General features: G+C 37.4%; 1 protein-coding gene across 1 annotated transcript in view; it reads right to left on the minus strand.

The window, feature by feature from the left end:
* ME1 (malic enzyme 1) overlaps nucleotides 1-27,594 on the minus strand; it is a 202,918-nt gene that overhangs the window by 88,066 nt on the left and 87,258 nt on the right. The window contains exons 4-5 of the mRNA XM_026121035.2: nucleotides 21,955-22,030; nucleotides 19,403-19,564 (exon numbers count right to left, since the gene is read on the minus strand). Of these exons, the coding sequence (XP_025976820.1) occupies nucleotides 19,403-19,564; nucleotides 21,955-22,030 (238 nt within the window). The remainder of the gene's footprint in view (nucleotides 1-19,402; nucleotides 19,565-21,954; nucleotides 22,031-27,594) is intronic.

Raw genomic sequence — 27,594 nt, forward strand, 5'->3', positions numbered from 1 at the left:
ATGCCCTTAAAAGACGTGTAACAGATTCTGTGCTTCTAAAATACTACCTGCAAGTCAGACGTGCCAAACCCTGCAAATAACACAGACATTAATTGGGTTTGAGGATGTATAATACATTACAAAAATAGGGTTCATAATCCAACAGCTTAAGAGTTCAAAATTTTTTTTCTTTTTCTTTTGACTACACTGGCCCTGTTACATACTTACCGACCTAAGAAGAGGATCATGGCCCTTCAGATCTGAAGTCCAGACCTTTGTCAACACATCTGCAAAGAAGTAAGGGGCTCCCTGCACAAGGAAAAAGGTGCCTTATCCTCCATTTTGCCCCAAAAGCAGGAGACCACAGCTTTGGGGGGTTCAGCTAACATGTTCTCCAGACATGCCCAAAAGAGAGAGACTGGCCTACATAGTATCTTCGCATCTCTTTGCACCTCCCGGTTCAGTTTCCAGATTCCCATATAGAAAATGTTGCAAAAGATCCCCAAATGGGAGGCCAAAGAATTGGTATCAGTTCGGCTTATTCTAGGTATAAATAAAGGAGGGGGGGGGAACTCACATGAGAAATGAGTTATAAAAGCTGAGTCCAACTGTGTAAGTGCTAAAATTGCCAAACCAAAGTGGCTGCTCTTCTATACTGTCAGTATCTGAGAGACACAGATAATGTGTATACGGATGATGATTGTACTATATTAAATATTCTTCCATCTGTAGCCCTAAAAGCATCACTGAAAACTGTCCATTGTCTATTCAGACAAAACTCTAGACCTGTAATAGTCAGGAATTTGAAAGATAATATATTCATAATGTTCCTTTGGCATCAACCTTAAATGTAGGCCTTGAAGGGAACAATTTCTGTGGAAAATATAGATGCTAAAGAACATTATGCATATTTGGCACAGTTTGAAATAGAAATCTTTATTAATACTCTAATAAAACAATATCCTTATGTAATACAAAGGGAAAAGTTACAGTATTTCAAATTATCTTTTCAAAATCATTTAAGACAGTGATACGAGATATGGAGAATGTGTCCTTTTCCATATGTGCCTAATCATCCTAACGTATGGTTTTGTACAGCCCAAATAGACTTTTTCAGATGCTTCTCCTTAAAGAAAAGCTTGACTTTTCCAATCCAACTTGTTCCTTCCTTCCATACGGTACTATATCTCTCAATTTAACCTTTGCGTCTCTTGCTTGCCTTCTGTTTAGGGAGCTCACTGATCTCCTAACCTGAAGGGGAATTAACAGTTACGACTTTGCACAAACACTTACCCCCATTGCTTATATTATAAAGTTATTTCCCACGCACCCAAGACAGCTTTTCCCAGCAGAAAAACTGTCAATCCCAGTGAACTTTAATTAAAAAAAAAATCACTGTAATGGCTGGAAAGAATGCTTCATGAAGGAATCTGGTAACACGCTATGAAATTACCACAACGTGTCCCTAAGCAAGAGGCCGTACAGAACGAAACAGTGCCAAGAACATTCTGTGGCCGGTTTCCGGCCTGTGTATGTGGTGGCACACAAGAAAGGGCCCAGTGTCCTCGGGCTGCTGGCAGCTGGGCACGACGTGGGGGGAGCAGGCTCCATCGCTCCTGCCTGCCTGCACAGCCCAGGCTGGGCACCTCCCTCCTTCCCCTGTAATGCAGTGTCTGGTATAGAAAAGGCTCTCCCAGGAAGTCAGACTCATTCCTCCGCATGCACACGTAAAGCTCAGGATCATTCGGCCCTGTAACAGCAACATTCGTAAACATGTGTAAAATATACACATGAAATAGCACAATTTATATAATTAGTCGTTGATGAGGGAACATGAAGTACAAGATCCAAAGAGAAAAAGTTACTGCAGCAAGAGGCAATGTACCTGTTTTTCTAAGGGGCTGTTGTGATATCAGCTCTCAATTTCAAGTCATGCAAAATGTTGGTGTTTTTGTCCAAGAGTCAGGTCTTGGAATCAAGTGATTTGTGAAAAGCTCAAGCTGGGGGTATGGAGGCGATCATGGTGTTGCCTTCTGGTTTGAGTCTATTAGGAACATCTGAGTCACTATCTCAGCTTACTTCCAAAATACTGGAAACGTTAAAATACTTTTTAGAATGCAAAACATTTATCTCATGATTTTTAAGTCTAACTCAAGATTTCTGAGCACTTCAAACTCTCAATACTGGTTAGAGCCAGGTGCCAATGAATGTTGCACTTGCCAAAGGAAGGTCCCTTCCGGACTGACTTCTCCATTCCCACCAACCTGGAATTCACAGTGACATCTGAATGCCTTTTCTGCATGGGTTCTAAAATTATAGGTAACACACAGCACAACTACAGTAAATGTTTATCTGACATACTTTATATTGAGGGCTTGGGGTTTTGTTTGTTTGTTTGTTTGTTTGTTTGTTTTGCAAGGGCAATGACAGGAATGATATCTTTTTCAAAACAATGAGGTTTTGTTTCACCTGTTCACATTTCCGGGATGCTATATAGAGATCATAGATGGTGAAACATTTTCAGCAACTCTCCACTTATTCTAATCTTTTTTTACAGTTAACTTAATTGAAGAATCTAGCAAAAATTGCCCTGTGCACCTTGTTCTTTACGGCAGTTTCCAATTAGGAAAGACCGGGGAGTACAGCTGGACATACTCCAGACTACAGCTTTGCTCAACAACAGAGAAAGTAAAAAAGCAATGGTCTTTCTCCAAAATTTAAATGCCACAGGAACTTCTTCTGGTAAACACCTTACATTGACTATTATCAACAAGGCCTTTAACTTCTAGGTACTATTAAAAGCAAATACCATAGAATTGCCATCACTGAACCTGCAATACAAGTTGTGCATTGTTCTTAAGGAGAAAAGCAAATGTTTTCTTCAGGACTGGATTAGACATTATTTATGAAAGTACTGTAATTGAAAAAGACATCTTCTTAGAAGCTGGTAAGTCAGTCTGTCAATTTTATAGGCCAGAAAAATGAAAAACTAAGAGTGCCCTCAAGGAGACACACGTAAGACTATGCCAACATCTTTTAACCGAATGTTAGCTTCAAAACTCTAAAATTTGTAAAATTGTTGTTATTATGTTTTTCTGGTCTTTATAGGTCATTTACTTGATTAGCACTAAGTTTGTTTTCCTAGTACCATGCCTGTGCACCACTGCTACGCAGATGCTTCAGATCCCTTTCTTAAACGTACATTTAACTTCTACACCAAATAGTAGCTATGCCAAACAGGTCATTACTAGGGCATTTGATTGCTAGGAGGAAAGGAGAGGAAGAATAATTTCCAGTCTTACAATTTGCTTAATTTGTACCAAAGAGAAAGCGGAGAATGATCCATACGCTGTGTGACTTGTGCCAATCTGAAATAATGGCATGCTTTGTACAAACAGGATGCTGGCACTATCGGCAGTTTCAGAGCCAACTTTATTACTGGGATGAACGTTAAGAGGACACAAGCAACATATTTACGGTAATACGCTTCAATGATCATTTTCATTTGCCTTTTACTGCAAAGCTCTCATAAAGTGCTGAAATTGCATCTCCCCAAAAAGCCTGAAAGTTTTGTAGGAATAGCACAAAATCTCTTTGAATTTTTTATTTTATCCTTGTTTGTTATTTGAAGGAGCTTAGAAAAATTTTAGTAAATTTTACCAGAACTTTTCTAAACCTCCTCACTCCTCACTACCACCTAGTTATATCCTGTTATTTTCTCTACAGACAGAAATATGTGATTGCATATAAATAATCAAATAAGTTACAAGTATTATTTCAATGCATATTTCTTGGTTGTGCTGAACAGCTGAACACACTCCACACTACAGCTTTGCTGGACAACAGAGAAAGTAATAAACAATGGCTTTTCCCCAAAATTAAAATTTTTAATCTAAAAAACTTTTCATTTTCAGTTCCTCAGCTTGACAATCACCTTTTTAAAGAGCTTTATAAATGAAATAAAAGCAACCCCCCCAACAATTTTCATGTAACAATGTAAAGTCAAGAGTGGCTGAAGCACAGACTTAGGAAGCCCTTAGGAGTCACTAATCTGGAACTCCAAACTAACCATGAGAAAACTCCATTCTGCACAATTTTAACAAGCCCTAAATAGTGAAGTTTTCCACAAAGAGAGTTCAGACAACAGCCTGCTCCTCCCCCTGCCAACTTCTCTCTCTTCCTTAGAGACAAAGGATTAGTCCCATTTAATACTGCTTTCTGCCTCTCCATTTTAAGAGGTTACAAATTATTTTGTACCAAAATAGCATCACCACAACATCTAAAGCAAAACTGTTGCATTAATTCAGGCTAACGGGCTTCCTATGATATGCCTCCAAAAGTATCTAGCAGTTAGTAAGGAGATCAGAGAGGCCTCTTTCATTGTGTATTTTAGGAAAAAAATTAAATAATCAGCAAGATAAATACACTGCATTATGTTTAATGGTCTTGGAGACCTCTCCTAACGTTAACATCTGTATGCAGAAATAGGGGCGATGCCAATTCCACAAATGCCTGTAATTTGAGTTTGAGCTTGGAACATGCTCAGAACCGTGGTCTCAGAGCACCATTTCATCAGACGCAATTTTAGGATGCATAATTCTTTCATACAGTCAAACTGAAAACAAATGGTTGTCTGCATGCCAGTGGCGTTTCTTGAAAAACTTAATCATTTGCCTACTGAGAAAACAATAGTTCTGAAGAATTTGACATTGTTTAGGACTTTAGCAGAGCACTGCTGCATATAATCATTAATATTTTAACACGCAAATAATAGGCAGAATGGACTAAGTCTGAAAGTGTCTTGTATTCTATTCATATAATTATCAGACCACATAACAAGAAATCTCCTAAAAACCCTGTCATCCACTTTCCATAAAAGCTTTTACTCAATCCCAGAAAAGGCTCAGACTAACCATTAAGCTCTCTACAGAACCAACCTTCAATAGGCCCCATATCTTCAATAACTATCATTTCTTCTCCACGAGCTCCAGCAACTAACTGGCTAAAATCTGAATCTGCATGTCCTGTGACACATCAAGAAGCATTTAACAATACCCACAATGCTACATTTCAAAATACATACGACAGCTAATGCAAATGACCTATAGAAATAGATTACCACAACCAAGATAGAATCAAAACTCATAAAGTCTACTGCTCTGAAAAATAAGCAGGAAGAGGCAAATCTCCATCCCAAAATGCTGAAGGAACTAGTACATGTACTTGTGGGCCCTGCAGTATGTGTTTAGAGTAAATCACAAAAAGCAATTTCGACAATAATATTTAGAGCCAAAAGAGTACCTATATTTACAAAACAGAAAATAAGTGATCTGAAGAACTACTGGCCTATGAACAACTCTAGCCTCAGTGACACTTTTTAGACATAGAAGTTGGAGATATTTTCCTTTTACTTTTCCCTTCAAAGTTACTAGCAGCTTAGCTATCTTAATAAATTATCTTGTTAGCTTAACCAAGAGAGTATGGCAAGAGATAGCTGCCCGATGTCATTCAATCACTTTGAATAAATCAAAATTTCCTGCATTGTTTTTGCAAAGCAATAAATTCACATCACTGCTTTTATTTTCATCCAATTACATTTCCAAACATTTTCTTGGGACAGGCAACTGAAATACCTGAATACAAAGAGCTACCTCCAGCTTTCTACAGCAGGAGAAAAGTTTTTTAAAAAAAGAAAAGACTCACAGAAGAGCAGAGACTTGTCCTTTCACAAGGGGACATCAGTAAAGTTTTGCTATTAGATAATAATATTCAGAAGAATACCATCTTAATGATAATTTAAATACTCAATCTTAAAGAGTTCATCCATCTTTAAAACTCTATTAATAAATAAAAAGGATTTTGCTAAATTGCATCAATTTTCAGTTTCGTAGTACACAAGGTGCATCCTGAGTACCCTCCTTTTGTGTTTAAAGCTTAACTTCTAGTCTCTCCTTACAAACTGCATCACATCAGTTAATTAAACAGAATTTTAAAATATCAGCAGATACACTCTTTATTAAACTAAAAATCTAATTTCACATTATCAGTGCATCTGCTTTCCGTATCAATAGTTCTAATATTTTGTTTTGATCTTTCTTCCATTCACATGTAACTATTAATCTCCATCACTGGTTGGGACCTCTTCTTCTCAGATCTATTAAACATACAACTGTTTGTTTCATTTACTCCCATGAACTACTCTCATGTGGTCCACCAGCAAAATTTCTTTGGCCCTGCCATCATTATCTCCTGTGCTGACACTCGGTCGTTTTCTCTACTAGCGCCAAAAGGGTTGGGCCTCTTTCTGCAGAAATAAGTCACACCAGCAATGTTCCTTTGACACACTCTGGTGGTTATTAACCAAGCCTGAGGATATTCTTTCAGTGCTGGCATCTCAGCTGTTGACTAGGTATCTGTCCCAACACCTGGGAGAAGAGGGAAAAATCGTTCTGTGCGCAAAGGAGACCTCCTAGTGGAAAGGCCAGCTTTTGTCAGAGCACCCTTTCACTCCACCGGTGACACATTTTGTCCCAGGCAGGAGGCATATTTCCATGGAGGCACAAATAATGCCTTTTATCCTACATTTTGTAATAGTAAGTATATTTGTGGCTGGTTCCTTCTCTTGTCTTCTCCATTGCCTGTCAAATTGCTGAAGAGGCAGAGAGCTAGCAGCTACTATATCAGAAAGAATGGAAGCCAACCAAAACAAACATTATCTGTTGCTGTCTTCTAAATGTGACAATTGCAAAGGTCTGATGCATCTTGAATTAAAGCCTGCCATCAGTTTGGTCTATGGATATTTATGCATACTATCCAAAACAAGCATTTCAAGATACTCATTTCTGCCCTCTTTTGTATGTCCCCCTCTGTTGAAAAGTGAAGTAAAAAGAAATGAAAGGTACTGACAGAATTCCTGGTAATATCCCACACAGCTCATTATTTTTAATATGAAATGAAACTGAGATTTAAATCCAGTCTCACTATTTATGTTCTGTCTGCTAAACTCCTCACCTCCTAACCTTCTTCTCTGGTCCTATCAAGTCATTGCAAATATGCTGTTTGGTAAATAGGCCAATCTGCAATACCATCTGGCTTCATCAAATTTTCCATGGTCTAAGAAAATAGAGTATTTCACAGAAGAAATATTCATAAATAGCTTATTTCATAAAAATAAATAAAAGCCTCAGAAAGAGAATACCATATATCCCTAGCCAAAATGGCAACATTTAAGGGATGACAATAGATCAAAAGTAGCAGACAATTGCTGAGGTCCTCTCACACAGTAAACAGTAGAATGGCATTTCTCAAAGATACAAAGACTTTGTTCAGTAAGAGGTGGACATATGTCCAAAACCAAGTTTTAATCTCTGTAAAACTCTTCTGAGCAACACAGCAGCATGTTCAATGTAGAGAGAGGAAAGTGAAATGTAGACCAAGTACAAGATTCATGTCATCTAACTCAAGAACCTATGCTGGATATTTCAACATCTAACCTAGTCCAAGCTTTTTTTATAATCCATGGACAAAACCAGGTAGTTTTGAGGTACAATTTGTCTGACTAATTTGAGACAGCTACTCTACAAGAACAAGTGTCTATTCCTCTTCATAAAATCAGCTTAGGATGATAAACTCGGGTTCAGATGGATCTTGAACTCTAAATCTCTTTTTCAGTCATTCAGTGCTTCCTGAGTCTGGTGATGAAGCCCCGAATTCTCAAGACTAATCATTTAAACACAAGATCATAATTGTCCATTCTGTGGAATCTTAGATATGGGAAAGAAAAAAGAAAACAGGCAAAAATATGACGCTTATGTGCATATATTGGAGAAGTCTAGTTTGCAAACTAGTAGCCAGTATGGGAAGGCTGCCTAGTTATAAGCAGACTAACTGGAAATACCACTCTCTAGTTTTTTTTATGAAAGTGTAAGAGGACTTCAAACAGAGGCAAGATAGCAAAATGGCAGAGATTAGTCTGGGGTCTGAAATAAATAATTATACATTAATACTTTGTACAGCATATACTTTAAAAAGAGATTATGAACCTGAAAATCTCCTTTAATTTGGAGAATTGTACTAAAATAATTGGATGGGTTTTCAACATTACAACACTGTTTTGTTGTATGACAACAATAGCAAACTCCAGGTGAAAAACAACATCAGTAATTTGCCCTGTCACTATTTTTCATTTAGAAAAGGACAGTAAGTATTTTTGCTACTGAAAGAAAATGTAAATTAAGACACTTTCAGCCCCATGTCAAGACAAAAGGGGAGAAGCATTGTAGTAGTAATAATGTAAATACAGAACGCCTTTCAATTTTATTTAAAAAAAAGCCCACAAGCAAATACACAACTAAACAGAATGTTAGTGCACATATGATGAAATAGGGTGAGAAAAATACTTAAAGAAATGTTTAAAACCCAAGCATATTTATGTTCAAGTGTTATCAGTAAATCTGCTGATACCCATAGCTACTGAGTTCTGCCTAAAGAAACATGAGAAAAACATCTGCATGAAAACAAGGGAGGTGATGTAATACATTCCCTTGGGAATACCATGGTAAAGAATAGCACATGATCTTCTACTTTTGTAAATGACTCAAAACAGTTAACAGCTCTAAATATGGTGAGGAACTGCTGTTCCCCTTTGTACACAATTATTTCATAAAAGGGGTGGCAATGTTTTATATCTTAGCTCTTGTCACACAGCATCAGCAGAACGCATGCATTAGGAAGTACAAACCATTTATACAGAGAGTCTTCTATAGAATGACAAATTAAAAGGCATAATACAACCAAGGAAATATGTAACTAGGCAGAAAGTACAGCAGAAATTAAGATCAAACTGAATTGTAGAATACTACGGGCAAAACAGAAGACAAGCACAAAGATTCTTCAAAAGGCAGTCCTTTAAAGACTGAAACACACTGCGAACTTCAGTATCTTGGGAAAATCCTGACTCTCCAGGTCCCTTCCCAGGAATGCTACTGAGTCAGCTCAACAACAACACACGGCAGGCACTTAAGGCAAGGCTCATTTTTCAATCGCCTAGGCCACAGAGTGTTAAAAATCTTCCTGACTAAAGCTGTACACAGCTTTGAGGATATATTTGAAAATTTAATTTGAGTATTCCAAAAAAATATTAACATTTCACTGTTCTTAGATTTTCAATTGTGGAAGTAAATTCTGAATTATAGCAGACATTCACTATTAAACACAATGAAAATAATTGTGCAAAATACACAGCTGATACACAATCAGAAAATTCATCTCTGGTTTCTTCCAACAAAATCATCATGCAGGAGGTCTCTTTGAATGTTACTGGATGGTATTTTTAAGACTAACAGACATCGTTGACTGATAAAATCATTTTCCTTAGCCTTCCCTCAAAGTTGAGAGTTCCAACGCAGCAGGACTCCCAGGTCTTACTGGCTCAAGGAAAAAAGCCAAGAGTGAAGAATGAGGTATTTTCCTTTTTTAAGACTAAAGAAAGCAACTGTTCAGCTAACAAGCTTTTGTTTTGTGGGTTTTTTTTTTTTTTCAATGAGTATCTCTTCCTCTCCATGAGCACTGATGCATCTTGTAGTCAGCATGTCTGTACATATCATACTGGATATGTTTGTGGAAAAAAGACAGTCTGTGAAAATTGAATAGAGCTCCCAGAATATATCTGGACAGAAGGTAAAGAAACATATGGAGAAAAAGAAACAGACAAAAGTCAGATGCAGACTGACACATTTTAACAAGATTAAAACAGGAAATGTGGTTTCCAAATAACACACAGTATTCCAAAATACAAAATAGTCTGTGCAGAAAAGACCTCTGTATCCAGTGACAATTTACCATTTCTGTAGAGGATAGGGCCCTGTGAAAATATGGAATTTTCTAACATCCAAGATATATTAACTCTATGTGTGATTTAATGGACACATCTGTCTTAACATGAAATGCTTCCACATAAATGAATGTAAACTCCAAATATCCACGTACGGTTAGACTGAGACGGTAATAACTAGCATTTACTATGACTATTGAGGTTAAAAAAATAAATATAGCAGAATTCAGTAGTATTTCAGTCCTCCTCTCATCATGTTGTAGACAGTAAGTTATTCAAGAAATACTGAATAACTTTGTGAGAAGCAATATAATAGAACCAAATATTAACAGGAGTTTTGGTTGAGGACTTGATCAGAGAGGCCTCTGGAGACTCTTATTGTTCTTACTCATTATTTGTAGTATTAATAACTTCTGTATTAGAATAAACTAGTCAGATATGTAGAAATTCAAATTTTATTTTTTTTCCACAAGATTCAGAAAAGCACACTAAAAATTACAATTTCTTCCATATCTGTGTTCTAAATAAAGTCAAAAAAACCTCAATCCATATAAGAAAACACAGAATGAAAATTCTAAGATGCTAGAGATGATCTTAGGTAAGCATTCACTTAACAATATCTACTACCACCATCATGGTGAGAATTCCAATATTAACTAATACCTTATTAATTATTTATATATCTATATATATAAACTAATTTAGCAATTGTCACCAAAAAGGCCATCACACAACTCTATTCATTCACTGAAAATGAGGGAACACTCCGAAACTGTGATGGAGATATGGGGGGGGTTTCTTATTTAAGTTGATAAAAAATTATGGTTTTGAAACATTAAATTTCCAAATGAAAACTGAGGTAAAATTGTAACCAGTCCTAAGTGTCTTCAGTTGTGAAATGTTTTCATGCTTCCACTCAACCAGTATTGTAATCTATCCGTAAGGCTCCATGCCAGTGCGCATATCCCATGGTGTGTCTCACCAGCTCAGCAAGAAGGAAGCCATAAGGCTTCTTAGGAACACAGTCAGGGAAAAAAGTCTGATCCACAGAGAAAAAAAGTGAGCCATGAGACACCCAAAAAAGTTTTGGAATCAGCTCTGGTATTTAAATAATACTCCTACCACCAAACACACGAAGTAAAACCCCAAAGTGGTCTATCAAAACATACTGGTGTTTTCAGAACTCCTGATAGATGTGAATGCTTTCAGAACATGCAGATTGTGCTCAAGTTCACAGTGGTTTGTAACAGAAGGACAGAACCCTTTGACTTATTAAAAAAAATTAAAATAAAGTCTATTATATCTTGGGAAATAATTACCTCATGCCCACAACAAACTGAAAACTATTCATGACATGAGAATACTAATGAGACTGAAAACACAGTGATAAGCTACAGCTCACAAAGGACAACACTAAATTTTTAATACACTTGAAGAAAATACAAAGAAGATATGTAAAAAAGCCTGAAGAAGATCTGAAGGCCATTGGCATTTGCCAATGATATGCTTCGAATGTGCAAACACATGAAACACTAATATCTAGCTAAAACTATACTGTAATTTAACTGAAAATGCCACTCTATTGAATATTTAAACATAATATACATGCATTCCTTCAGTTTTTCATGAATTACCTTCCCAGCATGTATACTACAAGGCTGCACAATTAATGTCCTTTGCTGCATATGCCTCCTAAAAATTATTAACAAGTGTCTGGGGTGTTTCTGACAGCAACCGAACTCTTAAATTAAAGAATGGATATTCATGACAAATAGTAAATATTTTTCTTCACTATTTTATACTCGTTTAAGAATAACTGTATCTCTAATAGCATGTATAAAGACTTCTACAAGCTGTGCTCTAGTTCTGATAATATTTCAAAATTTTTATCAATATTTCCTCCCAAGACTACACTAGCCTTGTGAAGTTATTGATTTGGATATACACCATGAGACCACAAATGTAAATCTTTCCTTCTTGATTTATTTCAAGTTTCATTTAAAGAAGTCTTATTTAAAATAATTGCTTGTCTGTTGACTCAGAAAGATATCATTTACTCTTCCTCGTCTGTTTTATTACTTTCAATGATGTGCTTTATTGACAAACCAACCTGGCTAGATTACAAGGCTCAGTAGTTGAGACTGAAGAGACTAACACAAAATAGTATTTTTGGACAAAAAAAAAAGCAAGCTATAACTTAGTCGAAAGACTGTTTGAGCTCCACATGTGTCAATAACAAACCAGCAGAAAATATACTGAGACAGTAAATCTAGATTTGTCATTACACTTATAAGTTCTTGACACTTCTGAGTTAAAAAACTTAATCAAAATAACTCCCAAAACTTTAAAGGTGTGGTTGTTTCTGAATGTATTATATTGTAATTATACATTAAGGGAACATTAAAGAGCAGGAAAGGAAAACTCTCCAAAAACCTATGAAAAAGATCAGCTGTCAAATAGTTGTGATCAACTGAAGCAAATCATTCAAAGGTCCTTGCAGTCCTGGGGGAAATGGGACTGTTCTCCGTACCATCCTTCCCCCTAGACTTTCTTTAGGTTTGCAAGTGTAATATGGATGTTGGCAGTTTCAAGCATTCCTGTTCTACAAATAAAACATGTTTAAGAGTGATGGGCAACGCCATATTTATTTTATGTGGAATTATTTAAGTGGAATCTCCTGTAACACGCTGGAAAGACAATTATTCTGCACTGAAACAGACAGGCTCCATATGTGACTGTTTTGTTCCCTTTTAAGTTTCCTATCACTATTGATCAAAAATCCCTAACTGTGGTCTCCACTAAAATCGCCATTTGAAGGACAAGTTCAGAACAACCAGCAGCATGCAATGTCCCTTCCTGCATTTTGGGGAAATGTCAGATACGCCCATATCTTGCCTCTTCTCCCCTCCACTGACTACAAAATCTAGACTTGAAAATGTTCCTCTTGCTCCTTGTTTTTCCCTCTCCCTTTGGCCTTTAGACAGTTAAATGCACTAATTATATACTCTGTATCTTTTCCACAGTACCAAAATACCGCTCATCTTAGAAATCGACGCATCTATAAACACAGATTGTACTGGTGCATTCCCCACTGGAATACAGGCTCAGTGTGTCACTTCAAACACCTGAATAGATTTAAAAGGAGACTACCAATTCTTGCAAATTAAAAAATATTTTCCCCTTGTGCACAATGGGCTAGACAGAACTACAATTCAGAACTGACCTTCCTTTTCAGTACTTCTGAACACTGAAAAGAAACGAGAAACAAGAAAAAAGGAAGTGTTAAAACGATTCATGCAACTGACCCTCAGAAAAGTCCCATCCTACCACAATGTCTTCTGGCCAACTGGAAGGGAGGAAAGGGGAATATTCATGTATTTTCTCATTTGTTATAGAGCTGGCAGCGTACTACCAGGGAAGGATCTAGCAGCAAGATCCAAGGCAAAAAAAGACTCCACTTGTCAAATAGCACTATATTTGTGAAAGACAGTGCAAGAAAAACGGAAAAGGCCTGGAGGTTCGCCCAATTATCTCATACCAGAATGGCATGGATAGGTAGCAGCTGAACCATCAAAAAAACAGAGAAGATTTACTCCATCAAAAGTTTAACAAATTTTAACATCGGCGGTTCAGTACAATTGGGCCATAGCATTACCTCAGAGCACCTTGCCTGGACTTTGCTTTTTGGACACTGTCTTATGGAAGTAAGTCCGTCTTAGCTGACCAGACTAATTTGACCGCTGACGTTTTAACATAGCTAAATGACAAGCTTAGATCGCACCTAGTGACATCTGTATTTCAGAAGTACTCAAAAATACTAGGGAACACATTGGAGAGCATAAACTAGAAATGAGATTCCCACATATGCACCAGCTACAAAACGAGCTCCTTTTTATATGGCAAGAGCAATTTCTATCTGTAGAATTCAGGAAGCAGTGTTATTATTTTACAGCAAAACTATTGCTGAAGTGCTGTTTAGTTCAAGCAAGCTTAATTCAGTGGCAAGGCAAAAGGAATATCACCTTTTTAAATTCAGAGGCACTGTTAACCTTTCTACAATACAATTGTTAAAAAAACAACGGTCTGAAAGTGCAACTGATTTACACATGAATGCCAATTGTGGCTATCTTCTAGTTAGAAATCCCTACAGCTGTACACAATGTACATGATTTGTTTGATACGTTTACAGGTTTTGTTTGATAAGTAACCAAGATTAGAAATTGCAGTGCTTCCCCATACTTAGCTTTTTTCTGCCTAAGTTTCTGTTTTGGTTGGAACATGAATTACAAAAGCAGGTTTGTCTCTATGTTTTATCAACAGTTTCCATTTTCATATTCACAAGTAGATCCTTCTCCGAGAATACGAACCTTGAAAAGCCGGTACCATTTCTTACGACATTTGGCAGTAACACGTAGAAATGCAGAGAGTTACCTATAGAACAAAGCTGAAGAATTTGGCCTGAATTTGCCCCTCAGCCTCTCTGGGTTCAGCCTCCTGGGAGGGACGCCTGTCGCTCCTCCCGAAGCCCAACCTGCCAGCCCGCCAATGCTCACTGACCTCTTCAGGGCAGCTGTGAGAAATGTCACATTCCTGCATTTAAATATTTGTTAGCAAGTTCAGGAAAAAACATTCCAATGCAAGCATGCAGGAAAGCGTCCAGAAGAGGAACTAACAGCCCATAGTTTCCTAAAGTCCCTGAAATGTGGCAGATGCAGGAGCAGTAGCTGCTCTAATTGCTGCTCACTATGTTTCTCCCTCTCACACACACACAGACTTTAATGTTTAAATTTGCAGTTGTATGACTAAAGGAACAGCTTCAGATATACATTTGCAATCAGTGAATTGACAGCTGGGATTCATGCACACATTAATGGCATACATATGTGACCAGCCAGCTACTTATTTCGCTGTGTCTGTCTGCTGCAATAGAAAGTCTACGCGTCCAGGTGCTTTGAAGCTAGCAAGAAAGCAACTTGAGGGGCTCCGGACACCTGTATCAGCCCATGCGCTGGTGGCCCTGCTGCCCCAGCCAGCAGAGAGCTGCCTCCAGGATGCTGAGATGCCTTCTGCTGCTAAAACATCCCTATGCAGAAAGTTGTTACGATGCCAGCTGTCTTGACTGTTCTGGGTGTTGAGAAAGTGACCTCCTACGACTTAAAATAGTGAATGCTTTCTACCTAAACTGAAGCTTATGATGAATGGTTTAGGTTTAGATGGTAACACACAATCAGTCTTTGAAGAGCTCCTACAACTGGCTATTGCCTGAAATTACACATGCAATCAGACCAGCGAGCACAGGATTGCTGTCAGCCCATAGCTTTTATCATATTTCTTATGCAAGATACTCACCAAAAAAACGCTTTCTGATTTCTCAGCTAAGCATACATTATTAGATTAAAATTTTATGATCAGAAGAAACCCTTTCACCACTAATTTGACTTCTACATAACACAATCTGTCAGTCTTCCCGGAATTCATTCTGGTTGAGTAATTATGGTTGAGTAATTATACTTTAACTAAACCAGGCTTCATCTACAACCCATGAACACTAATAATGTTGCCTCCAAGTCAGTAAAGGTATTAAACATTTAAGAGCTGAAAAAAACTCTGAAATACCTCAACACTGCAACTATTGTATTACTCCTCACAGAGATACATATTTTAGGTAGTGTTATAAATATTTAACACGAGCCTGGTTCATTTTTTTGTTGGTCCAGTTTCTTAAAATGAATAGTATGATTTGAAATGTGTTACTAAAGCTAAAGACAAGAGTCAACCAAAACTTGTAAACTCATTTCAATATTTAATTCATTTAAATCTGTTTTGAATAAGCCCATGCTAATCAGTAATAGTTACTTTACCCTCAGTTTTGATCAGTCCAACATTTTGTGACAACCAACCATTCCAATATTTTACTCAAGCTTTATGTCAGGCTACAGCAACCAGGACTTATTTAAAATAAAAAGCCTCTTATTTTAATACGGTTTTATTAATTAAATGTTGATTTTAAAATTTACAGTACTAAGTACATGTGTTTCAGGTAGGTTTACATTAATTAATCTAATTAAAAATTGCTTGTACCTTGACAACATTTTTTTTTCTTCTGCAATCACTTTCTTTAACAATTGCAAGGAGATTAACATACAGTTCAATGGCACATGAACGTCCAGAATCCAGAACTCTTGTCTCCTCAGGATTTCCAACAACAATTTTGCACCATCACTGAGACTGGCCCATGGCTTGAAATCCACCTGAGCAGGAAGCCCTGTCCATAGATCCAACAAATACATGGCTACTGGGTAAGCCATAGTTTTTACTGAGATTTTCATCATCTGAAATACTCCATATAATGACCTAGTAATTCTCGATATAATGTTTTTTATATATAATGATGTTTTAAATTCTTTGGGTAAAGATGTCCTAACAGTTAAGATTACTTGCCTACAATTTGTCTTTGACTTACAAAACAAGCATATTATTTTTGGAAGTGGCCAGCACCACTCCTTTTGGACACTCAGTCATTCCTACATTGATTATACTGAGTAATTTACTAGTTCAGTCAGGCAAGTCTTTCCACTAGGTCAATTTTTACTCATAAGCAGGCAATTTCCATTTCTCTTGCTTATTATCTAGACAATTGTATAAAAACGCTTTATTTGTTTCTCTACTCATTCCTTGGCTTTATGAGCAATGGAACAATTCCACGACTAAAAATACCTTTGCTAAAACTAACAGTAATGAAGCATTTAATACTTGCCAGAAATTGTGTGAGTAGCTGCTCAGAGTTTTTGTTTCAAAACCTGAACATAACAAAACAATACAGGATGAGAATTTGTGAAGTTTTTCCTGCAATCTGCTTTACAGTAAGATTTAATCATTCTGGAGAATTTGCAGGTTGTGTGCAACAGCATTATAGCTGCCAAAACACATATTTTAAAACTGATTTTAAAGCAGTCATTGGGGCCCCCACAGAAAGGGAAAAGGAACTAATCTAAATGGAAAACATCTGTACATTTCAAAAAATATGTTTAGCAAAATTATTTGTATGTGCTCAAGTTATGAGAGTGTTTTCTATTGTATCCTAATATGGAAAATCCTGGCCTGAATAAGAAAATAGAGCACAAAAATACAGTCATTTGTCAAAAAGGTTTAGATTTTAGGTTAACGAATTCCACAGCAGCTTGACCTAACATAACCAGCTTTGCCAGCAAAAAAAAAGTGATCAGGTTTTGGCCATTTCAGCTCCCTGAAGTGTCTCACCACCTGGTTGCACAAACACCGGTACAAGGGAGGCAGCAGGAACGTGGTGCCAGGGAAGAGGATCGGTGGAAGAGGGGTGAAGAAAAGGGAGCTGGTGCCCCACTGACTACAGCTGCCAGGGAACTACTCCCAAGCGCCAATTAAACACAGAATATTAGCAGACACATTGCAATCTCTCCAGTCAAGTAGTACAGCAATAGAGCCCAACCCATTAACACAATTCAGAGGTCTCATTCCCAGTTACAGCTCCCCTATGATAAAAGCTTAAACATACGAGGATCCACTCCCCACTGGAAAAAGCAAACGGACCATCTACTTGTTCAAGGGCAGCTCAGCACGACCCTGAAAGCCCAACTGTGCTGTCTCTGGAGCAGACCACAACCCAGCTGTGATTCAGAGCCTTGATTTCTCACATGTTCTTGATTTCACCTCACCCCTGTAAAAACCCAGAAGAACATAAATGGCACTGATCCTTATACTATTATAGTTTCTTGTGTCTGCTACAACAGTGGAAAAAAAAAACAGCAACAAACCTCTTTACTCAGCCTGCTACTTCTTCAAACTTAGTTTAAGCTCTCTCACACCAGTAAATTTACCTGGGGCGTTTAGGCTCTTGGGCTGTGTGTGCACATCTGAGCTTGATACACAGCCGGCCAGGAATGAAAAGCAGGCCAACAGCAGCAGTTCTTTCCTACGCTGCTAACCACAATGTTGTCCTGGGACACACGGAGCCTCTAACAACGCTGTATGATTAAACCAAAGTTGTTCATCATATGGTTCTAAAATAAGAAGCCATATTAAACAGTGAAACAACAAAAGGCATCCGAATGATACAAAGGTGAACGTCTAAGAGCACCACCAACCCTGAGCTCATGTGATTTTTTTATGCATCTTGTAATAGTTTAGATTTGCCACCTTTTCAGACACATTCAAATCATTGTTTACTCACAAGAACAGTGCCATGAAAGTTGAAATACTGGTACATGGATGCTTTTTTTTGGTATATGTATTTCTATACATTTGATACATTTAAAGAAAACAATACCCTGTGAAAAATAAAATTGATAACAAAACTAGGGCATAAAAGCAAAAATCAAAGACTAGTACAGTATCAGAAGTACCTGATGTAATTAGAAGCATTCAGCAATAGATGAAATAAGTGGTTCAGCTGGACAAACAAACCTGGAATAGAAACATGCTAGAGCTGATGATGCTTGTGTGTGACCTGACAGTGCTCGGTGCTGCAGCATTCAGTTACGGTTCACAAGTAAGTCTGTCCGCTTTCAGAAGGGTTTTTGGTGGGGCAGAGAGGGAGGGTGGCAGACTATTTCTGCATTCATTAATGCTTTCATGATGTACTGTCTAGATTATCCACCTGGGGCAGGGGTGGAAATGCATGCTCCCAGCTTAACAATCTGCAAGTCCCAGCTAAATTTACTTGTACAGGAGTGCTTTATTTAGCTTTGATTTTTTTTTTTTTTTTTTTTTTTTACTTAGCTCTGATACATCTATGTGGTCTCACACACAAATTTTCATGCTTGTACCATTTTTAGTCTAGCATTTGTTTACTTGTATTAAATCATGATGGTATTACTCATGATATTTTGTTTGTGGGTAACATCATTCAGTCTCACTAATTCAAGTTTTCTTTCAGCATAAAAAGAAGAACAGGGGCCAAGCAGTTCTTAACTAGTAATCCTGTGAGCCCTGGAAATAACAAAGCCATTTTTCAATGGCTAGCTCTCTGTAAATTCTCTGTTTCATACAAGTGGGAAGCCAAGTTATACAGGGTAAGGCCTACTTACTTCAAGCACTAGGAATTCATTTTGGGAAAATTCATAGCATGAGAGTGCTTTCTACAGCTGAAGTCAATATATAGCTGAAGTACATAGATGTGCATTCCCAGCACAGATCAGGCTACAGCTTCAAACTCTTCCTCAAAAATGAGGCACAGAAATCACATCTGAAATCACTGCAGAAGAATTGTACAGCAGAAATAAAGGAATGCTGCCTTGAATTAGACTTTTAACTATGTCCCCCTTCTTCCCGAAATACGTTACCACTTTCTAACATTTACAATGTATGCAGCACATTTTCCACAGACTACAGTTTCCATAACTACTCGAGACTTACAAAGCACGTCTACACCATGCACTAGGATGAGAATATCTACACTGTGTATTAGGGTCAGATATTTTCCATAAGACTTATTTATCTGCACATAATCAAAGACAGTATCATAACAAAGAAAAACAACTTTTAACAATTTAACTTTTATAGAGAGTTTTCTTAAAATAGCTAATATTCACTACACATCAGAAAAGTATTTACCTCATTTTCCGTTCCCACATCCAGCATCACCGGTAGACACTCATGAGGTTTTACTCCTCCGCATGCTGTATAAAGTGCCAATTTACCAACTGGGATGCCCATTCCATAACAGCCAAGGTCTCCAAGACCCAGAATACGTTCTCCGTCTGTCACCACGATAGCCTGGAGGAAGAAATAAAAGCACTGTAAAAATCACTTCTTTGCTAAGATGATACTTACATGTTCGAAGCATTTTATCGTCTTACCATCCTTCTTCATTTTCATTTTAAAACTGTAATGGGTACAAATTAATTGATAATAGAAAAAAGGCTCTGAACTGCTTTATTATATTTCACTGTGTTTTTGTTTCTCTATTTTAAACCCTTGCTTCACTGTTAATGGGAACCCCATGTAAAACTTTTAAGAATACACAAGAGAGGTATTTAGTGTTACATTACAAGGGAACTGGCATTGTTCCCTCTTACATTTTCTGTCAACAGTTTCAAAACAGAATAGGAAGGGAAAGGCAAGTTGCCTACTTTCTGCCTAACAAAGAACAACCCTGGACTCCTGGGTTTTGCCTTAACTGTTTCCAGCAGAACCAGAGGCCCCTATTACTGCTGGCCTTTGACAGGGCTGTCTGCAGCCACTTAGTTCTTGCCCTTCTATAATATGTATTTCTTCTTCTTTGGAGCAAATAACATACTTCACTAAATAAGGAATCCATTATATTTACACATATGAGGAAGTAGGTGTTTTCACTGATAGAAATACAAGAATGCACTAAAACTCACAAAACTGCACTAAAACGAAGATTTTCCTAAGTAATGGGCAGGAAAAGCAACTGCCCTAGCTTGAGCCAAATTGTCAAACTCTTGTTTTAACATTTCCACCAGCAACAAAGCATGTAGTCCCGCTGAAACGCTTTGTAGTAAGAGCTTGAAGTACACCTACTCTACTAAAAAAAGACCTGGACAATACTCAGAGAGCAGGTGAAATACCTGCATTCCTTAATAACGAGTTGCCAAATTCCATGAAAAGACCTCCTCAAACTGAAATATTGTACAGCACATTCAAAACGCAATAAAGATTAAGCATGACCAGAATCTGAAAATTAACCTCATAGCCTAGGTAAGCTGTTCAAAAATGTACAGTGGCTACTGCCAACAACCACTTTTTTCATATACAGAACACACTTTTCTAACTCAGTGGAACTGTTGAGGGACACTTGAGTCTATATATATTTCAAAATTCCATATACTGGTTACAAATGGACTTTTTTTAGAAGAACTGCGTACCATAAGCACAACTTCTAAATTCCAATTAATTCTAAACCTCAAAATCCTAATTAATTGAAATTAGCTAAAACAAAATCACATTCTGGAAGAAATAAAATTTCAGTAAAAGCTCTCTTTCTGATTTTGACCTGCGAATTTCAAACTGTTTTTATGAAGGCAGGTATGAACTCATTATTCTTACACAGCATCTGTACACTTCTCTCACTAATACCACACTCTGTATTCGATGCCAAACAAGACCCCAACTATTACTCACTGATGCTGCTGTGGTGTTTAAGATAGATACTAATCTTGTACTTAACCGCATGCAGCCCAGCACCACTCCGCACTTGACCACAGCACGCCTCTGCCAGCACACTCCCCTGTCTTTACGCAGTGCCCGAATGACACTGCTGGCTATATTACATGGCCTCTTCATTTCAGTAGTGGAAGAGAAAAAGAAAGGGGGATGTTATGCTCTTGGTCTCCTTCCTTTTCTCCTTTGCCCTTTCCCGCTCTCCTCCTGCACAGCCCAACGCCCGAGGAGAGGAGAGGTCCCGTAACCAGGGGGTGCAGGGGCCCCAGGAAGGCCGCGGGCTGTGCCGAGCAGTGGCATGCTCCGGGCTGCCGGCACCAGGCCGTGCTGCCGCCTTGCTGCCGGTGCCGGCCCCCACGAGCCCTCCAGCCTCCTGTTAAGTTCTGTCCAACATGACACTATAACCTCTTGACAGGCTGGAGAGTAACAAGAAGATAAATACACAGAACAGAAAAAGAAAATCCTTATTTACAGCAATGATTATTTCCCAAACCCAACTGCTTGTCTAGATCGTGTTACTCAGCAACCTGGCGTCTACCTTCAAAGCACAGTGTGGGAAGGATCTGACGACACAATAACTTCCTTGTCATAGTCTGTAAAAAGCAGCTTTAGTTGCAAATTTAGTGACACAGCTCATTACGTAATGTATTTGGAGAACTATTAATCCAAATGCAGCAAAAATATCCAGCTTTTTTCAGGATGCATAATATTCAATGTAGCTGGCCAATTAAATCAGTAACACAGTGCAGGATGCCAATAGCAAAACAAACAAAAGTTTAAAAGCCTCAAACTGTAGCTGCATCAAAATTGTTTCTATTAAAAAATAAGCTAAGAAATCACTGAAGTCATCTAATCGGAATAATATATTTGGTAAAAAAAAGGAAAAAAAGAAAAAAAAGAAAAAAAAGCTCATCAAAACATCTCAGTCAAATCAATCCAAACCAGTGTCAGCTTTGGCATGGAAATTAAACTGAACTTACCTTGATGACACTCTCTGGCCAGGACTTAAGCATTGTAGCGATGTGTCCTTGGTCATGGATAGTGATAAAAAGTCCTCTGAAAAAAATAAAAAAGCTTTTCATATAAACAGACAATTAAATATTTCAGTACAAATTATTTAAATAAGAAATTAACTCTACGTAAACATTTCCAAAACACATAGATTCAATTCAATAATAAGTGCTCAATTTTGTAAGAATGAGTGAATTACAGATATGCATTTTGTAGAAGTCAGAGAAAATGTAACTCGGTAAAGCTTCATTGAGCAATAATCTGTAAGAGTCATTTCTGAAATTAACTAAGTTCAATTTCAAAGCTCACTGAGTGCTTGAAACTACAGGGCCAAATGCGTTAGAACTATCAAAATACTTTTATTAAATGTACTGGTTAATTTTCCCTGACCACAAAACATGTCTAGTCTTATAACAGTGACTAATAATGTCTAAGCAATCCTAAAGTCTATACACAGGAATAGGCCAAAGTTGTAATCTATGAATCAGAACTGAAATACCCCATATATTATCATTACATAAAGTAACTGAAGAGCATTCAGTTCGGCATTTCAAAAACAGTTTGTCGATTTAATCAGACTCCCCTTTTGGTACATAGAAAAGTGGGAAATTATCTTGTCTGTATAAAAATCCCCTACATTTCAAAATGTATAGCATATCATACAGTGCTAAGCATACTGAATTTTTGCTTAGAAGGGTATTTGCAAATTGTCCCACTAATACATAGAGTTTAAAGCAAAATGGCACAAAAATTTGATTCTCATTTATTTTTACATGTTTACATACAGAAAATGAACATAATATCTTATCCTACTCATCAGCCTTTTATTCTTCATTTATTATATTCGATGCATGCAGATATATACCCAGATCCACTTAGATTTAATTTACTTCTGCACCTTATCTACATTTCTCTTTTGAGACAGTGGAAAAAATTCTCCCCCTAAAGTCAGTCTCTTCAAAAAACATAGACAAAATGATATGTAAGAAGTGCATGCCAAAGATGACTTCTTTTAAATGAACTTTGCACTAGTAGTTACAAGGAGTTATCCTCTGGGATTATTCTGAACCATTTCATGCACCTATTTCTAGGTAAAAATTATAAAGTAAAAATTAGAGAAAAGTACAGAAAAATAACTTAAATCTAAGTCTACTGCAGCATCTCCACTCATCCCATCATATTCTTCGAAATGGGTGCAGGTCCATGTGGGTCAATCCTAAGGAAAATTAATGATTCAAGGAAACGCTTGCCAGACAGGACTGCAAGTATTCCAAGACAAGCAAAACTTTCCTGCGTTGTTAAAAAGTATATTAGTCAAGCTATCAAAATGAGTCCAAAAATTATATCAATTCATAAACATAAACACACTTAATATACAACTGTCTTCTTTCCCTCTTTGATATACAACATCAAAACACACAATTGAAATTTTTTATTATTCTGAAGAAAAGACAGAGTGGTCTGTTGCAATTAACCAAAATACTTCTTAGTCTAAAACTAGTGATTAAGAAACAAAAACTCCAACCTGAAACAGCTAACTAAAGCATGATAAAGACTGTCATGTTCAGAAAGAAACATGCATGCATACTATACAAAGGTTAAAAAAAAGAGCAGCCATTTGTGGTTAGATATTTTAAGCTGTTTAAATTTCATTTTATGCCTTTTGTGCCAGCACTGGGAATCCACTGTTGTACAGCCTAGCCCCCTTCAGCAGAGCAAGCTGCTTCCTTTCCCCACACTCAGAATGAATGTACCAGCCTCGATGATTATGTCCCTCAGTTGGCTCTTAACTAAGTAATGCCCATCAATAAAAGATTTCCACCATCCCAATGGCAAAATACAGGAGGGAGGGTTAATATTTACAGCATTCATCAGAAGTTTTGGTATTTACAGACTACACGCTTTTCTAATTGCAACTTGGTTACCTAAAAAAGAAGGCCCTAACAGTGAAATACTGTAAATAAGCAATGCAGAAAAAAAGTAAATGCTTCCTTTCTGATGTATTGTAAATTATTTTATAAAATGCTGTATAACTATTGACATAAATCATAAATCGTGTATAAACTATTCACATAAATCATAAATACAGCTTATCAAAATGCTTGCCTCGGAGACAGTCGATCTTGAGAGATAATCATGCTAAAGAAAATGAAAAGTTTAAGAGAAGAGCTATCTAGAGACATCACCCTTGTTTTTCTCCCCGCCCTCCAACTGACACTGACCTAGTAGATTAGTGTTAAATGAAGCAAGATTTTGTACTGATTTTCTAAAGAGCCCGAGCCCAGCCCAGTGTGGTTAAGTGACCTCTTTCTTGCAAACTAGGGAGAAAGGTCTCCATGGAATAAATTCCACCGCACAGGAAAATAAATGCAGCCTGGCTGCTCAAGAAAGAATTTTGTTAGAACATTTGTAAGGATCTTTGAATAGGTATTCAGAGCTTATTTCAGAAATCTGTCCAAGCAGGATCACATTCAAATAACAATGAAAAATAGGGGTTAAAGTGTAAACAGAGTCATGTCTAAAACATTTCATTCCCTTTCTTCCCCGCTCCCTCCATTCTTTCTATACATTAGTAACACATTTCTGGAAACATTGTCCTGAGTGACAAGATACCCCTGGTTTTAAGGGTCCAATTTCCTAATCATTTATTCTTTTATCTGGATCCATTTTCCCCATCTCTCACTTCTTTCATTAAAACACCTTTCTCCTTTAAGGTTTCCTCTGCAAGAAGCTACATTGACCTTGAGGAACATCAGGTTTACAATGGCGTAAGCCACAAAAATATTCAGCCTAAACTGCTAGAATTGAAAGCGCTGACAACTGTATCTGCAAGCAGCCACTTAAAGGTAGTACTAAAAGCACCAGCTGCCCATAGCTGGAGTTTATTATAACTGGGAGAGTCTCAACAAACTGACAAAGTACCCAACTATTTTCAAGCTTCTATCCAAAAAAAGCTTACCTGGAAATGACTAACATCATGGGATACACTTAACACCATTAATATATATGGCTTCACCTTATATGCTAGCATAGATTTCATAGTAAATTAAAGCTCCACAATCTCCATAAAAACAACATTAAATAATTTTTAAAAGGACATTAGTCTTACTTAGTCACAGTAAAAGAAATCATCTCAAGAAAAAAAACTGCCCTAAACAAGCAGTCAAAACCCATGTGTTCACTTAAAACAGCTAAATACTGTTTAGATGAAATGTCATCATGACAAGATTTTTATCTTCATTAGGACCACCGTGGTGAGGAGGATACAAGTTCAAGTGTCAGACTTTAGAAGCTCATGAGTTTGGGTGCATGCACAGTTCCACGTATGCTTTATCTGCATTCAGTTTTAGGGAGACCTCTCCCCCATCCAGCTGTCTGACAGTGTTATCTTCTCACAGCACTTATTTACACAGCAAACCTAATTGTTACAAATTGTACATTTTATACTCAAACTTTACAAGCAAAAATCAGAAAGTAGGCCCTGCAGATCTCTGCTTGCAGTCACTATGAGTTCCCTGTGTGAATTCAAAAGCGGGCACACTCCCAACTCACCCTTCCTGCAAAAGCTTGGTGAGCCCGCTGTTGAAAGGCTGGAGTCCCATGAAGGCTACTCTGAGGAAACTTCTGTGTATAATTTCATCTGCACTCACAGTCGCATCCCTAAAGTGATCAAATTCTATCTTTTATGCCCCTATGATCAATGAGATTGACTGGCTTGGGACTTAGTCTGGTGAAGAATCAGTACTTTGTACCATTTAACATAGAGCACAGGTCCAGACTATAAAATTGCTGACAAAACAGAAATAGCATTTTGCAGCATTTTGGGCCATGCGGGTGAGCCTCTTTGTCACAGACATTATAGTTATTTTTTGGCTCTGGGATAGGACAGCCATGAGAAGCATCAAGAAAGGAGCATGGCATCAATTCCAAGCCACAAAACACTGCAGGCTTGAAGCTACACTATTTATCTTGGATCAGTATATTATGGTCTACGTATTTCAGCCTAGAAATAAGAGAGAATTATCCACTTGACTATAGTGTTAGTAATAATGGTGTCAGTGATGCACAGCACCCAGGTCTCAGACCCTATTCCGTCAGGAACCACACAGACTCAGAACAAGAGACAGCCCACGCGATGCAGATATGTGGTGGGACACAGCAGATCAGAATGGGGCTGCTACAGCAGGCGAACAACTCATACATTTCAGCTGGTGGGTAAAGATGCAAAATTCAGAAAAAAAATGCATACAGATTTGCTTTTATAAAAAAGCTGAGGAAAAATAGTTTCTGCTTGTTTTTCAGCATGAACATGTTCCTGTGGTTTGAATATCTAGTTAGAAGAGAATCTTGTGGGGAGTAGGAATGAGCTCTCCTGTACACATTTTAAGGGCAGCCTAGGTTTGCAAACTCACTGTAAAAGCATGTATAGGTTTTACAACATACTATGCTCCTTTCTACTTGAATTGATCCTGTGAAATCTCAGTTACACATATTATCTTCTCTTGCAGGGCAAGACATCAAGACTGCTGAGACTTAAAAGGCCAGTCAACAAAACAGTGAGTTAAATCTGACTCAAAGCTTGCAATAGCAGATTAGTGTTCAAATTAGTGTTGACTTTGAACCTGGCATGATGTAGATCCACGTGGAACACATTGGAGCACATACACACAAAGACTCACCTTCATTCATTTTGGCCCCAATTAGACATCAGCTCAGCACTCATTTATGACAGTCTAGGCAAAGGGAGCACTTCTACTTCATGCCCACTTCAAATAGTCAGAAGATATACGAAACTACAAGTTAGGAATACTTATGCAAAGTACTTTTCTTCTTGTCACAACACCAGTAAAATCAGAGCTCTGTATGAGCGAGATCCACGCCACAGCATTGGGTGGATCTAAGGAGTGGATCTACTTTGGGCCACCGAGTTCAGTATACTGTAGAAGATTTTACCAGTTATGTGGAGGTCGTTCCGTATCACATAATTTGGCTCTGTTTTATTAGAACAAAGTAAACAGAATTAAATGGAGTATTTGTTTATCACACTTAAAGGAAATAATGTTTCACTGGCAACTTATTTGCCTATTTTCTATCAAAACATCGTTTAGAAAAATGTGTCACAGAAACAGAATAATCCTTTTTTTCTCCCCTCTTATAATAACAGGAGGTACTTTAACATGTCTCAGAAAATGCCAAGCATTTTTCAATGAAAAAAGTTCAAATTTTTCTCACAAACCTTCATATTCAAAACCAGTATTTGAATTATGAACTGTATATAGAATTATAATAGAGGTGACTTAACTTCCCCATGCAGCCTAAATCAACAAGCTTAAAAATAATAATAATAAAAAATCTTAGGCAGAAGCTTCAGTTTATTTCTGAGCCTGCACTTTCCCAAACTCCTGCACTTCACAAGAAAGAGGCAAGCTACTTCCCTAGTTCCTCTGTTGAAATCCACTCATATTTGTATCAAAATTAGACAAACGGGGCAATATAATACAAATGCTGTACTAGAAACTAGGAGTATCTATATCCGCACAAAAGAATGGTGTGCACTTTTTTGACTAAGAAAAAATAACCTTTCTGATCCTAACTGTTCAGTAGGCCTT

Source organism: Dromaius novaehollandiae, chromosome 3, assembly GCF_036370855.1.
Source record: "Dromaius novaehollandiae isolate bDroNov1 chromosome 3, bDroNov1.hap1, whole genome shotgun sequence".
NCBI classification, from domain to species: domain Eukaryota; kingdom Metazoa; phylum Chordata; class Aves; order Casuariiformes; family Dromaiidae; genus Dromaius; species Dromaius novaehollandiae.